General features: G+C 40.0%; 1 protein-coding gene across 1 annotated transcript in view; it reads left to right on the top strand.

Annotated features, from left to right (window-relative positions):
- Positions 1-176: 176 nt before the first annotated feature.
- LOC137656058 (ribosomal protein S6 kinase alpha-3-like) overlaps positions 177-17,848 on the top strand; it is a 38,923-nt gene continuing 21,251 nt past the window's right edge. The window contains 7 exon segments of the mRNA XM_068390231.1: positions 177-218; positions 220-270; positions 1,013-1,094; positions 4,032-4,192; positions 11,740-11,846; positions 14,572-14,749; positions 16,911-17,076. Of these exon segments, the coding sequence (XP_068246332.1) occupies positions 192-218; positions 220-270; positions 1,013-1,094; positions 4,032-4,192; positions 11,740-11,846; positions 14,572-14,749; positions 16,911-17,076 (772 nt within the window). The 5' untranslated portion in view covers positions 177-191.

Consider the following 17,848-nt stretch of genomic DNA (forward strand, 5'->3'; position numbering starts at 1 on the left):
ATCATCAATTCATAGTTATAATTGTACTAAAATAACTTTATGGTTTTTATCGTACGTCAATTAACTCATAGTTGATAACTGATGTGATTAACTGTTAGATAACTTGATAATGATCCTATGTTCCTATCTCTTTCCTGCAGGATGCCGAAGGAGAGTATAAAGGCACTCACGAGATCGAGGTGTGCGAACTCATGCCAGAGGGTCACGAAAAGGCTGACCCCTGGGCAGTTCGAGCTACTCAAAGTCTTAGGTCAAGGGTCATTTGGCAAGGTAAGAAGAGGATACCTCATCTCTCTCTCTCTCTCTCCTCTCTCTCTTCTCTCTCTCTCCTCTCTCTCTCCTCTCTCAGCTTTTATCTCTGACACGAATTGTTTTTGCCTTCTTTGAAATCTCTCTCTCTCTCTCTCTCTCTCTCTCTCTCTCTCCTCTCTCTCTCTCTCTCTCTCTCTCTCTCTCTCTCTGTTTTATCTCTGACACGAATTGTTTATGCTTTCTATGAATATCTCTCTCTCTCTCCCTCTCTCTCTCTCTCTCTCTCTCTCTCTCTCTCTCTCTCTCTCTCCTCTCTCTCTCTCTCTCAGTTTTTATCTCTGACACGAATTGTTTTTGCTTTCTTTGAAATATTTCTCTCTCTCTCTCTCTCTCTCTCTCTCTCTCTCTCTCTCTCTCTCTCTCTCTCTCTCTCTCTCTCTCTCTCTCTCTCTCTCTCTCTCTCTGATACGAATTATTTTTGCTTTCTTTGAAATATTTTTTCTCTCTCTCTCTCTCTCTCTCTCTCTCTCCTCTCTCTCTCTCTCTCTCTCTCTCTCTCTCTCTCTCTCTCATATTTATTCTGACTATATAAGTATTTACAAGCATTTAGTATACCTCTGATTTTTTAAGTTATATGTATAGATATATATATATATATATATATATATATATATATATATATATTATATATAATATATATATATATGAAAACAGGGGAAAATTCCATAAGCAATTTACTGAATGTTGAATCCTTTCGCAGGTTTTTTTGGTGCGAAAAATCAGCGGTCAAGATACAGGGACCCTTTATGCTATGAAGGTGCTCAAAAAGGCTACACTTAAGGGTAAGTAGTCTTCAGTATTAATTGTATATAGGGATAGCAATATTAAAACTAGGGATAGCAATTTTAAAACTAGGGATAGCAATTTTAAATCTAGGGATAGCAATTTTGAAACTAGGGATAGCAATTTTAAAACTAGGGATAGCAATTTTAAAACTAGGGATAGCAATTTTAAAACTAGGGATAGCAATTTTAAAAATAAGGATAAGCAATTTTAAAACTAGGGATAGCAATTTTAAAACTAGGGATAGCAATTTTAAAACTTAAGTCCGGGTAATTTTTCATTACTTCTCATGTCGTTTATTTCCTTCTTTCCTTTCCTCACTGGGCTATTTTTCCCTGTTGGAGCCCTTTGGGTTTATAGCATTTTGCTTTTCCAACTAGGGTGGTAGCTTGTCTAATAATAATAATAATAATAATAATGATACTGCTAGATGTATGGTATTGTGGGGGTGGGGGGGAGGGGGGAGGGTAAGAACTGGGGAGGCCTAAACCGAAAATTCTAGGAGCCCTTGGGTTTATAGCATTTTGCTTTTCCGACTAGGGTTGTAGCTTGGCTAATAATAATAATAATAATAATAATAATAATAGCTTGGCTAGTAATAATAATAATAATAATGATGATACTGCTAGATGTACGGTATTTGTGGGGGGGGGGGAACTGGGGAGGCCTAAACTGAAAATTCTGGTCGGTATGGGGGCTAATTCCCCAGATCTCCTAATTTAGATAATCGTAAGTGTAGCTAGGAAAAATACAAATTTCTTAAAATTTGTTATATTTGCCTGGTGTGCGCTTATATGAGCGGTATACATATGTATATTGTATATCTTGGCCAAGGGTAAACTCGGGCACGCTATTCTTCCTTAATTCTCTTTCTCTTGTCAGGATGCCAGAAAACTGCAAGTCAATCAATCGGTCTTCCTCTTGTTTTGTTAAAGTTTTTTATAGTTTATATAAGAAAGATTTATTTTAATATTTTTTATTTTTCTAGTAATATTTGATTTTTCCTTGTTTCCTTTCCTCACTGGGCTATTTACCCCATTGAAGGCCCTTGGCTTATAGCATCCTGCTTTTCCAACTAGGGTTGTAGCTTAGGAAATAATAATAATAATAATAATAATGATAATAATAATTTCTCCCCTTATGAACCCGAGTATCCATAACTAATGCACTGTCAGCATAAACTAACAGTAGCGACGGGTTATGTAATCTAGTGCTTTACTTAAGCCTGGTTGCCTAGTGGCTGGAATTTCCATGATATATTTCAACCTTGAGGTGGTATTAGTAGGGCTGCGGCCTTTCAAGGGCACAAAACCATGTTATCTTGTTTTTTTCGTTATAAAGAACAGGAAGGTATTTTTTTTATTCAATACTATATTGGATTTTTTCTGTAATTTATTTGAAATGAAATGCTTTATTTTTTTTTTTTTCGCAAAGGTCACGTAAATAGGAGTACGGTGTATACTGTGCTATATATGGCTTCACATTTAAAGCGAAGGTGAAAGTAATATGTTATGATGAGAAACTTAACTTATTCTAATATTTAGCATAAAAAATGATGCTATTCCAAGCAATTTAAGACCAGTGATGAGTTTTTGGTTTCTGACACTATTTTGCTATCTAAAATAAACTATTCTATTTCTTATTACAACATGAATGACCATTGGGACTCCATAAAATCAGTTTTTGAGATTTCACTGTGGCATAAATGACCACACTGTTTTTGCGTCACCATTTCTTGCAAAGAATCAACTAGTAAGTTTGATAGTGACCTCTTAATCCGAAGTGAATGACCACTATTACTGTGACGCCAGTTTGTTTAAAATTATTCGGCTAGAAATGTTTCACTATTGTTGTTGGATTCCTTTGGGGTAGACGCGTGATTGCACCAAGTTAAGTGCCCTTTCAGTATTAACATAGGTTCTTGGTAGTATCCTCTCAGCCCCTAACTGCACCCATTTTGTAGCCTTCTACTTTTACTCCATTCCCGCTTCTTTCTTCCATCGCGCTGTTGAACCACTTTTAACCTTTACTTCATAAGTTACATAGCTCTTCATCTCTGTCTTTATGCCTGTGCCCCCTGTTTTATTAGGTATTGACTCCCTTATTTTCAAGCCATTTGTTTTGGTTTGTCTTCTTCCTTCCCTTAAAATTTGTCAAAACACTTGTAGTTCTACTTCTTTTACATGACTCTTCAACTCTATTTATCTATGGTTGGATTCCAAAAATTTTTTTTGGATTGGTCATAAATGAATAGAGTTGACAAGTCATTTAAAAGAGGTTGAAATCCAAATGTTAAGGCAGGGAAGAAGACAAACCAAAACAAGGGAAGCAATCCCTAATAAAACAGGGGCCAAAGGCATAAGGACAGAGCTGAAGAGGTATGTAACCTATTAAGTAAAAGTTAAAAGTGGTTCGACACAGAGGCAGAGAACCAAGTGGATAATCTGATTTTAAATCTATTATTGTTTTTAGCATTAGAAGCATTCAAAGAGAAGAACCTTTGAGCAATAGATTGAAAATTAAGAAAACGGAAAAATCAAATAGATTAATTCATTCATTTTTAGTAAGTATTTTATTATGCACCAATAACTGTCAAAATTTGTGATACATGGTCTCTCATAAATAAGTATGGTTAAGGGGTAGGGGATAATGAGCTTGATACCATGGTTCATTGAGCTTAAGACTTTATACTTATGAACCCACTCTTGGAATATATTTCATTCTTATCTAGGGGATTTATTGCATGTGTATTGCTCTAAGTCAGAATTATAGGATTGAATTGCAATGATCAAGATGTCAATTTGATTGTTGACGAGGCAAAGAGTAATAAGTCTTCTAATATTCTCTATAAGAGTCTCAGGTTATTGTGGTAGTTCAAGACTTTATTGTAGGACTTGATTAACCTGAATTCCATTAATTTGTCATCACTCTTTCAGTGCGTGATCGAGTGCGGACGAAGATGGAGAGAGACATCTTAGCAGATGTGAACCACCCGTTTGTGGTGAAACTACATTACGCTTTCCAGACCGAAGGAAAACTCTACCTCATTTTGGATTTCCTGAGAGGCGGAGATCTCTTCACTAGATTATCGAAAGAGGTAAGTGCTTTTTTACATCTCGAACAATATTAGTGCCCTTACCTCACAAGAAAAATATACAGTAGTCTAAGACCTTTCATGAATTTAAAGTTTTAACATTTATTGCATGTTCATATACTGTATCGGTATGTGGGCACATATCGCTCACATTTAATTTTTAGATTTAATTTGTAGAGAATAGGTGCTAAAGGAGCATTTCACTGGGCGGCACAGGTCTCTCGCCCTGAAATAGATTTTTCCTTCGTCAAAATCCCTTTTTTGGATTTAATTTGTAGAGAATAGAATATCAAGAAATGTTTAAAAAGTATCTAAATGTAATAACAGGTCATGTAATACTTCATAAAGTTAAAACATGCAATAAGAACTCTGTAAACACAACTTTTTCAATATTAAACTTACCCGATAATCATGTAGCTGTCAACTCCGTTGCCCGACAGAAATCTAAGGAGGGATACGCCAGCTATCACAATACTAGAAGGGGGTGTACTAACAGCGCCACCTGTGGCCAGGTACTCAAGTACTTCTTGTTGACACCTCCTCAATTATTCCTCTGTCGTGCCTCCGGCTAGACGTTCTGGGATACGCTTATGGTCTTCGAGTTTATTCTCGCTTATTTGGTGATGTATTCTCTTTGATTTACGGCTGTCGCATTACTGGAAACCTTCTGATATTAGCTAGATAGCTTTTATTTAATTCAGTTTAACGGTTAACGAATTTTTGCTTTTTTTTTTGGATCTCCCTTTGACTTCTCTTGAAAACAAAATGTCTGACATTTCGCAAGCCCCCTCCCATAGACGTTGTAGGTCTTGCAATAGACGTATTCCGAAGGTCTCGGTAGACCCTCACACCGCTTGTTCTGACTGTAGGGACAGACCCTGTCAGTTAGAAAATCGATGTGAGGAATGCGCCGGTCTTTCGGAATTGGATTTTGTCCGACTTTTAAAGTATTCTTCTAAGTTAGAGAGAATTAGAGCTAGGAGGAGTTCTTCTCACTCTTCTTTATTTTCCTCATCTCATGATCCTCTTCCTGATCCTACCCCTGTAGTGGCTACCCCCGATCCTACTGTGTGCCCTCCGCCTGATATGTCAGTGGTTTTACGTGCTATTCAGGCTTTAGGCGATAAGGTAGAGTCAGTGGTAAGTGACCATAAGTCTCTGATGGCCGAAGTGAAAGAGTTGAAGGCCAAGAGTGCAGTGGGTGAAGTTAGTGCCAGTGCTGTGACGAGTGCTAGTGTCGGTGCAGTGCCTTGTACTAGTGTTAGTGCCAGTGTGGTGCGTGGGGATTTTTCTGTGCGAGCCAGTCGTTCTCCCAGTCCGGGACCTCTTGCAAGCTCCCAAGCCCAGGGGAGAAGCAATGTCGAAGGGCATAAGGGTTCGGCAGGCCTTGTTAGGCGCACAGAATCATCCTCAGTGGTTGCGGGCGTGTCTTCCGCAGACCGTCACTCCCACTTGCAGACGATTGAGCCCGTCTTCCGCTCGTCCGCTGATCTTCTCTCGGGGAAGAATCGTTGGTCTCAGGTCTCTAGACCGCTTAAACGCAGAGTCCAACCCTCGAGTGCTCAGCCAGGTTGCAGTCGTTGGCTCAGCTCTGACTCGCCTCAGTCTTCTAGCGATTGTACTCCGCCCAAGAGGAGTAAGGTACAACAGAGCTGCACCGGTGGTGCAACCACTGTTATGGCTTTACCTCAGTCTGCTACTGTCTCTGCTGATCCCAAGTGGTCTATGCTTCAGTCCATGCAAGCTCAGCTTTCGGACCTGATGCGTGAGTGTCGTGCTGAGAGTGCTGCACCTCCTGCACCTGTGGTGCACCAATCTCCTGCACCCGTTCAGCCTGTGCTGCACCCTCCTGCACCGGTGGTGCACCAATCTCCTGCACCCGTTCAGCCTGTGCTGCACCCGCCTGCACCGGTGGTGCACCAACCTCCTGCACCCGTTCAGCCTGTGCTGCACCCTCCTGCACCGGTGGTGCACCAACCTCCTGCACCCGTTCAGCCTTTGCTGCACCCGCCTGCACCGGTGGTGCACCAACCTCCTGCACCTGTTCAGCCTGTGCTGCACCCGCCTGCACTCGCTGCACCCAGTCACAGCTCCATCTGCCAGGCGTACGATGTTGAACCAGTTTCTGTGTTCACTGTTCCCGGTGTTGTTCAACATCAGCCTTCTTTAAGGCAATCTTCAGTTTGGGATCAGGAGGATTACTCCACTCTTCCTCCTCCTCCCCTGGCTGCTCCACCGGCGGTGCAACTCTCGGTGGAGGTACAACAACCTCTTCCACCTGTGAGTCAGTCTGCTCAGCCGCTGCACCGAGCTCTACCCGTGCACCCTGATTGTTCTGCACAGCCTCGATCTCTTCACGCTCCACTCATACCACAGGAACAGGAACTTGCTGCACCTCCTCCTTCCACCTCTGTTGTTGTTCCTGCTCGTTCTGACTCTGCGGTTCAGCATTCGTATCCGATCCCGTCGCCTCATTCTGGGGTTGAGATTTCGGATGATGAAGAAGCACACCTTGATCCCTCTTCGGACGTGGACGAATCCAAGCTCTCTCCACAGTCTCTGGATTTTCGCAAGGTCTTGGCTCTTCTCAGGGAGGTTTATCCAGACCATTTTGTCTCAGCTATACCCCGCTCTCCACCATCTGAGTTTTCGCTGGGAGTGCAACAAGCTCAGTCTTCCTATACCAAGCTTGTCCTAGCTAGATCCTCCAAGAGGGCTTTTAGGATCTTAGGGGAATGGCTGCAGTCTAAGCAACTTCTTGGCAAAACTTCCTTCATGTTCCCTCCAACGAAGCTCACTTCGAAAGCGAGCGTTTGGTATGCCACAGGGGAAGCACCAGGCTTGGGAATACCTGCCTCTGCCCAGGCTGACTTCTCAAGTCTGGTAGACTCGCCTCGAAGATCTGCTATGAGACGCTCAAAAGTGTGTTGGACCTTCTCGGACTTGGATCACTTGCTTAAAGGAGTGTTTAGAGCTTTTGAAATGTTTAATTTTCTCGACTGGTGCCTGGGGGCCCTCAGCAAGAAAACCTCCCATACGGACAAAGATTCTGCCATGCTGTTAATGTCCTGTATGGATAAGGCCATCAGAGATGGATCGGGCGAGCTAGCGTCCTTGTTTGTTTCAGGGGTTTTAAAGAAAAGAGAACAGCTGTGTTCTTTCCTTTCAGCCAGCATTACCCCTTGCCAACGTTCACAACTTCTGTTTGCTCCTCTTTCGAAGTTTATTTTTCCCGAAGAGCTCATTAAAGATTTGTCTGCTGCTTTAATACAGAAGGACACGCACGACCTTGTAGCTTCTTCGGCTCGTAAGTCTAAGGCTTCCACCTCAGCCCCTAAGACTTACCGCTCCCCAGTGGCTGATACCCCTGCAACTAGATTCATACCGCCCTTTCGTGGTAGAGCCCCCAGCCGAGGAAGCTCCCGTCCAGACTCTTACAGAGGCAAGTCCAGGAAAGGATCCAAGCCATCCAAAGGGAAACACTGACTCTCCGATTCTCCAGACGACAGTAGGAGCCAGACTCAAGACCTTCTGGCGAGCTTGGGAGATGAGAGGTGCAGACGCACAGTCTGTCAGTTGGCTGAGGTTCGGTTACAGGATTCCATTCTTCCTTCAACCACCTCTGACCACTTCGCCCATCAACCTCTCTCCCAACTACAAAGAGGAGGACAAGAGACTAGCTTTGCACCAGGAGGTTTCGCTTCTTGTGCAGAAGAAGGCTGTGGTTGTAGTCCGGGACCATCAATCCCCGGGCTTCTACAACCGCCTCTTTCTTGTGGCCAAGAAGACAGGAGGTTGGAGACCTGTGCTGGACGTCAGCGCTCTCAACGAGTATGTCACCAAGCTGACGTTCACGATGGAGACGACCAAGTCGGTCTTAGCAGCGGTCAGACAGGAGGACTGGATGGTCTCATTGGACTTGAAAGATGCTTATTTTCACGTTCCGATTCATCCAGACTCCCAACCTTTCCTAAGATTCGTTTTCGGAAAGGTCGTCTACCAATTCCAAGCCCTGTGTTTTGGCCTAAGCACAGCTCCTATGGTCTTTACCCTTCTGATGAGGAATGTAGCCAAATTCCTTCACTTGTCAAACATCAGAGCCTCCCTCTACCTAGACGACTGGCTGTTGAGAGCCTCCTCGAGTCGTCGTTGTCTGGAGAATCTTCATTGGACTTTAGACCTTATCAGAGACCTGGGTCTATTAGTCAATTTGGAAAAATCTCAACTCATTCCCTCACAATCCATCGTGTATCTGGGAATGGAAATTCAGAGTCAGAGTTTTCGGGCTTTTCCATCGGCCCCCAGGATAAGCCAAGCCCTAGAGTGCATCATGAGCATGCTGAAGAGGAACTGTTGCTCAGTGAGACAGTGGATGAGTCTCACAGGGACTCTCTCGTCCCTAGCCCTGTTTGTCGAGCTGGGCAGACTCCACCTCCGCCCTCTTCAATTCCACCTTGCAGCTCATTGGGACAAGAGTTCTACTCTGGAAGCAATCTCTATCCCTATCAACCAAGAGATGAAGACCACTCTCCTGTGGTGGAAGCACAACCTCCTTCTCAGAGAGGGTCTATCCTTGGCCATTCAGACCCCCAATCTTCATCTCTTCTCAGATGCATCGGACTCGGGCTGGGGTGCAACCTTGGACGGAAAGGAATGCTCCGGAATGTGGAACGAGGAACAACGATCTCTCCACATCAACTGCAAGGAACTGCTGGCAGTTCATCTAGCCCTGTTGAACTTCAAGTCCCTCCTGCTAGGCAAAGTGGTGGAGGTGAACTCGGACAACACCACAGCCTTGGCTTACATCTCCAAGCAAGGGGGGACCCATTCGAGGAGCCTTTACGAGATCGCAAGGGACCTCCTCATTTGGTCAAGAAGTCTAAACCTCTCTCTAGTCACGAGGTTCATCCAGGGCAATATGAACGTGTCAGCAGATCGTCTGAGCAGAAGGAATCAGGTCATTCCCACGGAATGGACCCTCCACAAGAGTGTGTGCAACAGACTTTGGACCTTGTGGGGTCAACCTACCATAGATCTGTTTGCCACCTCCATGACCAAGAGGCTTCCTCTGTTTTGTTCTCCTGTTCCAGACCCTGCAGCAGTTCATGTGGATGCCTTTCTACTGAACTGGTCCCATCTCGACCTGTACGCATTCCCTCCGTTCAAGATAATCAACAAGGTTCTGCAGAAATTCGTCTCGCACGAAGGGACACGGCTGACGCTGGTTGCTCCCCTTTGGCCTGCAAGAGAATGGTTCACAGAGGTACTACAATGGCTAGTAGACTTCCCCAGGACTCTACCTCTAATAGTGGACCTTCTACGTCAACCTCACGTAGACAGGTTACATCCAAACCTCCACGCTCTTCAACTGACTGCCTTCAGACTGTCGAAAGATTCGCTAGAGCTCGAGGCTTTTCGAAGGAGGCAGCCAGGGCTATTGCCAGAGCAAGAAGGGTTTCCACTCGTAGGGTCTACCAGTCTAAGTGGGAGGTCTTCCGAAGCTGGTGTAGAGCCAATTCAATATCCTCTACCAATACCTCTGTGACTCAAATAGCTGACTTCCTGCTTCATCTTAGGAATGAGAGATCCCTTTCAGCTCCTACGATTAAGGGATATAGGAGTATGTTGGCCTCAGTTCTCCGCCATAGAGGTTTGGACCTGTCTTCCAACAAGGACCTTCAAGACATTCTTAAGTCGTTTGAGACGTCTAAAGATCGTCGTCTTTCCACTCCAGGCTGGAATTTAGACGTAGTCTTAAGGTTCCTTATGACATCTAGGTTCGAACCTCTCCAGTCAGCTTCATTCAAGGACCTTACCCTCAAGACTCTTTTTCTCGTTTGCCTGGCAACAGCTAAGAGAGTCAGTGAGGTTCATGCCTTCAGCAAGAACATTGGTTTCACGACCGAGTCTGCTACATGTTCTTTCCAGCTTGGATTCCTAGCAAAGAACGAACTTCCTTCACGTCCTTGGCCTAGATCGTTCGAGATACCTAGCCTTTCCAACATGGTAGGTAACGAGCTTGAGAGAGTTCTTTGCCCTGTCAGAGCTCTCAAATATTATCTCAAGAGGTCTAAACCTCTCCGAGGACAGTCAGAAGCCTTATGGTGTGCCATCAGGAAACCCTCGAGACCCATGTCCAAGAATGGGCTTTCGTATTATATAAGGCTTCTGATCAGAGAAGCCCATTCTCACTTAAAGGAGGAAGACCTTGCATTGCTGAAGGTAAGGACCCACGAAGTAAGAGCCGTAGCTACTTCGATGGCCTTTAATAAAAACCGTTCTCTGCAGAGTGTAATGGATGCAACCTATTGGAGGAGCAAGTCAGTGTTTGCATCATTTTATCTGAAGGATGTCCAGTCTCTTTACGAGAACTGCTACACCCTGGGACCATTCGTAGCAGCGAGTGCAGTAGTAGGTGAGGGCTCAGCCACTACATTCCCTTAATCCCATAACCTTTTTAACTTTTCTCTTGAATTCTTTTTGTTGTTTTTATGGTTGTTACGGTAGGCTAAGAAGCCTTCCGCATCCTTTTGATTTGGCGGGTGGTCAATTCATTCTTGAGAAGCGCCTAGGTTAAAGGTTGTGTAGAGGTCCTTTAGTAGGGGTTGCAACCCTATATACTTTAGCACCTTGGGTTGATTCAGCCTCCAAGAGGAACGCTGCGCTCAGTAAGGAAGACGAACTTAAAAAAGAGGCAGAGTAACGGTTCAATTCGACTTCCTTACCAGGTACTTATTATTTCATTTGTTATTAGAGATAACTGTTATATGAAATTTTGGGGATACTTGGCTATCCTTTAATCTTGTTCACTGGTTTTCACCCACCCCCCTGGGTGCGAATCAGCTACATGATTATCGGGTAAGTTTAATATTGAAAAATGTTATTTTCATTAGTAAAATAAATTTTTGAATATACTTACCCGATAATCATGATTTAATTGACCCTCCCTTCCTCCCCATAAAGAACCAGTGGGACCGAGGAATAATTGAGGAGGTGTCAACAAGAAGTACTTGAGTACCTGGCCACAGGTGGCGCTGTTAGTACACCCCCTTCTAGTATTGTGATAGCTGGCGTATCCCTCCTTAGATTTCTGTCGGGCAACGGAGTTGACAGCTACATGATTATCGGGTAAGTATATTCAAAAATTTATTTTACTAATGAAAATAACATAATTTGCATATTTGTTAAGGTTGAGATTACAGATGGCAGTATACTGTAGTATATACTGTATGATATTAGTTTACCAAGCAGTACTGATAAATTTAGAACCAGTTATGCAGCTTCAAATCTGTTCTTTTCATCTTATTACTAACCACAGATCTTGGTGGTTCTGTCACTGCTCTAGTATCCTGATCTAGAGTGTACGTACTACAGTATGCCCAAGATATTACAATCATACTTTTGACTATGCTTGCAGTGTATACATATTCTGTATCCATCATCACCTTTGGACAGTATATTCATTGGAATGTGTTTACATTTTCATACATTGTACAAATTATCCTTTAAAAACTGCTTAAGCTTGTTCTAACATAATTTTTTTTTTCCAGATAATGTTCACAGAGGAAGATGTTAAATTTTATTTAGCTGAATTAGCCTTAGCACTGGATCACCTTCACTCATTGGGAATCATCTACAGAGACTTAAAACCAGAAAAGTGAGTGATGTGGTAAAGTTATGCATTTTGTACTCATAAATCTTCAATGATTTTAAAGATTATCTGTTTTTTTGAAGATAGAAATCAAGAGGAAAACTATATTTAATCTGTGTTATGATTGTAGCTATGACATTTCCATAAGAATTTAGAATGATTTAATTTTCTCATACTGCACAAGAAAATTATGCAGTTAGCACTGCCTCGCTAGCTTCAGAATTCTTTCCCTGTTTCTATTCTTTCAGATTCCCATAATCATCATCTTTTAAAGGGCACATCTATAAATTCTTCAGGGATTAGGCCCCCCAATTCATTTCCCATTTATCCTTTTACATCATACCAGGTCTAGTATTGGATGCTGTGTATCTCCTGCTGTCAGCATTTTCATGTTAAGTGTAAAGACAACATTGCCTTTTGCTTACTTCCACTGTGGCATTAATCATATACAGATGGGCTGCTACTATTTCCTTTGATATTCAAAATCCATTTGGTACGATAGATATTCGTTTTCACAATACAGTACTGTGTAGTTATAACAGGCGTGATGTGTGCCAAATTTAATGAAAAACCTCTTTAACTGGTTGAACTTTTCAAGCACCTGAAGACTAGATTCACTATGACGTATGTAAAATAGAAAACTGTACACCTCAAAGTAGTGTTCTTGGTAAAATATTTGCCTGTGAATATTAAGGAGCTTTTCTGAGTGAACTTGTTAAATTAAATGGTAACTAAAGATGCTGCGACAAAAGTTTTCAAAGATTTATCTTATCTGGTTGGACACATCTGATTATCATAATCATGTTACAGAATTTTTGGTAATTCACCAAAATTCACAGGGCCAGGTAGAGTACAGTAGATAATTCCATTAATGGAAAATTATTATCCCTGGTCTAATATGGATATTGTCGGCCTTTTAGTTTTTACATTGAAATACTGTATGCTTCTAAGATTTTCACGGATATTAAAACCTTATGATATCCATGAGTGTCTTAATATTTTTCAGTGTTTCCTTTGAATTTTGGTTTGATATATGATTACTTATTTTCTTTAAAAAATATCAAGCATATTCTTTAAGCCTTGTATTTTTCCTGTTTATCTTTTGTATTTTCTCCAATTTAATTATCTTGTCTTGCATAATACCATGTTCCAATCACCAGTTTTTTAGGGAACCTAGTTTTTGAGTTCCTTTGCACTACACTAATATCTAGTTACTTCTATGGTTTTTATTTTTTTTTCCTGCTTATCATTTGTGACATTGATGTTTACGTACTGCATTTGAATCCTCCTCTAGGGTTCTTGTTCTCTCTTAAGGTAATGCCAATACTGAAATTCTCATATCTCTTCATGAAGATGATATTAACCCTTTTACCCCCAAAGGACGTACTGGTACATTTCACAAAACTCATCCATTTACCCCCATGGACGTACCGGAACGTCCTTGCAAAAAAATGCTTTAAAAAATATTTTTTTCATATTTTTGATAACTTTTTGAGAAAATTCAGGCATTTTCCAAGAGAATGCAACCAGCCTGACCTCTCTATGACAAAAATTAAGGCTGTTAGAGCAATTAAAAAAAAGATATACTGCAAAATGTGCTGGGAAAAGAATAACTCCATGGGGGTTAAGGGTTGGAAATTTCCAAATACCCTGGGGGTAAAAGAGTTATGAATCTCCTCATTTTGTTAATTTATGAAATATTCTTTATATTTCATCATTTTCTGAGTCTATAGATTGTTGTAATTTTGAAGGTTCAGTAGATTTTGACCCTGTGAGTGATAAAATTGAAATCGGCTAGAGTTTGCTGTGAATATAACAATGGATAGGTTATTGCAGAGGTTTTATTCGTGCAAATGTTGAATTTTATATTCGCTGATTGTTTAAATATTTTGAAATTCGGGGAGAAGCATTACAGTATTTAGCATGTACTTACGAGAGAGGACAGGAAATAGTTTCATATGCAGTTTTGCAGTGTGCTTGATACAGTACTTTGAAAGTTTTGTAGATATAACAAACAAAGATGAGCATTAAAATCCGGACTTGACCCATAACTAAAAGTGTGTGAGAGAAAAATTTTGTCAAATTTCAGCCGATTTTTGGGCCGAAAATTTTTTCGAAAATTTCGGTCGATTTTCGGACCGGAAATTTTTTCAGAAATTTCGGCCGATTTTTGGGCCGAAAATGTTTTCTAAAATTTCGGCCGATTTTCGGGCCGAAAATTTTTTCTAAAATTACGGTCGATTTTTGGGCTATTGAAAGAGGAAGGAGTGCCCATGGTAAAGATTTTGCGTGTGCAAGAAGTGCTTGGATGCTCATGAAGTTATTTTTATTACCTTATTTTTTTTACAGTGTTTGGCTGACTCCTCTTGATACTATCTTTTAAGATATATGGCCTGTTAAGTTTTTCTTTTTTTCTAATAACACCCATATTTTTCTTTTAGCTGAAGCCTCCTTGATTTTTTTTCTACCATTTTAAGAAGTAGAAGTAGCTCATGAAATTTCAAAATTTGAAATTAGTTGTAATTTTTAAAAGGTTCAGAGAAAAAAAAAATTATTCCACTCCGTACATCATGGCTAATGTGATATAGTTCTGGTTTTATTTTTTATTTTACATTGCCATCTTTGTATTTATAGTATGTACAAAACACATACTGTATACTGTATTGATAGGAGAGCAATTGGTAAAATTGCTTAAAAAATGTTAACTTATTTTATTTTCTTATCTTTACAGCATTCTCTTAGATGCAGACGGTAACATCTCCCTCACAGACTTTGGCCTATGTAAAGAGGCCTTAGATGACCAGAAAGCATATAGTTTTTGTGGTACTGTAGAATATATGGCACCAGAAATTGTTAATCGTAGAGGGCACACAACTGCTGCAGACTGGTGGTCATTTGGTGTGTTATTGGTAAGTAAAGGCAATGATTATTACTCTAGTTATTTAATTATTACCTCGATACTCGTTTATTGAGGGAACTGTGATAAAGTAGGCTGAAGTTTCACCCCAAGTTTAATGATTTTCCGATCTACATGATCATATGTTTTTCAACAACAAATACAGTTTTGTTGGGTAGAACAGGTTTTATGGTACCTTTAACATTTTTATCTGCTATTCTGAATGAACAATAGAAATTATTATTGTTATTGTTTTGCAGTACAGTGAACCCTCGTTTATCGCGGTAGATAGGTTCCAGACGCGGCCGCGATAGGTGAAAATCCGCGAAGTAGTAACACCATATTTACCTATTTATTTAACATGTATATTCAGACTTTTAAAACCTTCCCTTGTACGTAGTACTGTTAACAAACTACCCTTTAATGTACAGAACACTTAATGCATGTAATACAGTACCCTAAACTAAAACAGGCACAATTATTAAAGGCGACTTTATATCATGCGTTTCCTAAACACGCCAAAAAGCACGATAAAAAATGGCAACCAATGTTTTGTTTACGTTTATCTCTGATCCTAATGAAGAAACAAACGCATTTACACATCTGTTTATAGGTTAGTTTTTGCATCAATTATATTGATTATTCAGTACAGTATGTTGATTTGGTTACTGTATTACTAATGTTTTACTTAATTTTTCTTAGGACTTCCAAATGAAATTTTTTTCTTTATGACGCCGCCTGAAACGACGGCGTCATAAAGTACGCTCAGTAAACAAACGAAGGCATTTAACATGCATGATGAAAGTGATAAATAATGATATTACAGTAAAAGCTTTTATAAAATATGTTATTACAAATATTATTTACCGTACCTATATAAAATCATACATACGTAGCAAAGCAGGAAAACAATCTACGAGAGAGAGAGAGAGAGAGAGAGAGAGAGAGAGAGAGAGAGAGAGAGAGAGAGAGAGAGAGAGAGAGAGAGAGAGAGTTGTTTTACATACGTAAATGTAAATTTTAAACAAAACAAAAATAGCCCCATTTCATATAAAATAGATTACAAATATTTTACTTTATCATATTACAGTAGTCTGTATAATACTGTAAAGTTCAGTACAGTATGTTGTTGTTAAAGTCGTGGCGATGAAATTCTCACGAAACAAAAACACGCCATTTGATTACAACAGCTGATTCATTCTCTCTCTCTCTCTCTCTCTCTCTCTCTCTCTCTCTCTCTCTCTCTCTCTCTCTCTCTCTCTCTCTGTGTTATACAATATTTACATTTAGATGAAGAAACTAAAATTAGTTTTCTTAGTGTCAATTAAATACGAAATGAAATAATTAGGCCGAGTCTACATCCATTTCAATCATAGCCAAAAATAGGGCATCCGATTTCATCAGCAAACCACTATTTTTTGGGAAATATCATTTTATTCTAGAAAATTGCCACTCTTTAAATAGTTAATTGCACATTAAGAAAGCGTGTACTTTTGTTTTTAAATTTCGGGTGTGTTTTAAAAATCGAGTATTGTTGACTTTTTTTTTTTTTTACTTTTGGCTGTGATTAGATCAGCTGTCATCTAGCTGCCGCTCTTGAGTGTGTACGAATACACTAACAAAGTATCATTTATACCATTTCTTAACTTATTCAAACCGTCTACAGTATACAGTTGATATTACATAAGCACCAATGTGTTATAACCTATCAAATTTTTTTGTTTATTACATTTAAACCCCCCTCTATCTCTCTCTCTCTCTCTCTACCTATCTCTCTCTCTCTCTACCTCTCTCTCTCTCTCTACCTCTCTCTCTCTCTCTGTGTGAGCTACTTTTCACTACCTCCCATTCCTTACCTCTCTCTATCTCTCTAACAAATGATATCTTTGTTGCTCCTCAAAGTTTCATTTATATTGAAAATCAATCATGATTCAATTTCCCTTACTTTCTCCAATCTCGCACCATCGGTCACATCGCGGTATTTTCGATATTTCCGGAAAATCCGCAATATATGTATAGACATGGGTTATGAAAAAAATCCGCGAAGTGGTGAATCCGCGATGGTCGAACCGCGAAGTAGCGAGGGTTCACTGTAAATGAATTGGCTTTAAACTGCTGTATCTATCTTAAGTGTTTCTATTACTGCGTTAATTACATGCCCATTTGTTTTTCAGTTTGAGATGTTGACAGGGGCATTACCCTTCCAAGGTGTAAATAGAAAAGAAACTATGACGTTAATATTGAAAGCAAAGTTAGGAATGCCGCCGTACCTGAGCCCTGAGGCACAGTCCCTCCTCAGGGCGCTATTTAAAAGAAATCCAGCCAATAGATTAGGTGCAGGTATGTATCCAAAGCTGATTTTTCCTTATCTATTATAAGATAATTTAACCAGGCCACGAGTCATAATTTGTAGACAAAAATCTCCTGAGCAATTTAATTGGAAGTGAGAAGAGAAAATTATAGCATAGGTAAAAATAAATAAAGTTATATGTGAATAGGTCAAAGGTAATACCGTAATCCATCGGCTATTGCGGATGACTCGTTCCAGGCCCCCCCACTGTAGATGAAATACCTCAAAGTAGATATAATCTATATTTGCTATAAATTTTTTCATATTTTTCTATTTTCTTAAATTTTGAAAATTTAAGCTTTTATAAACCATCCCAACACTTATAAACTTATTATGCACTCTCAAAACATTTTAAAATTTACTTTTACTCTACGTACTGTAGATGCATCCTTACATATACATAAACGAAAAAATTTAATCTGAACTCTCATTAATGTATGCACTACCCGGCCAGACTTTCCCATTGATCAAATTACACTATATGTCTATTTAATGTGACAAAAAAATACTGCTGTATTGAAAATAAACAGAATTTTAATAACACTGATGTTTCACTTTAATGCATCAATAAAATGATTTTAAGGTTCACATAGTATCATATTATAAAATGAAAACACAGAGAATATGTCTTCTCCCTTGTTTACATATGCAAGCTCTTCAAGACTACCTTTTGCGCTTTCAAAATCAGCTGATTAGGGCTAACTACTGAATTATTTCTTTTCTCAGAGACAATTATTACTTAAACTATCATTTTTATTTTAC

The sequence above is a fragment of the Palaemon carinicauda genome, chromosome 17 (assembly GCF_036898095.1).
Source record: "Palaemon carinicauda isolate YSFRI2023 chromosome 17, ASM3689809v2, whole genome shotgun sequence".
NCBI classification, from domain to species: domain Eukaryota; kingdom Metazoa; phylum Arthropoda; class Malacostraca; order Decapoda; family Palaemonidae; genus Palaemon; species Palaemon carinicauda.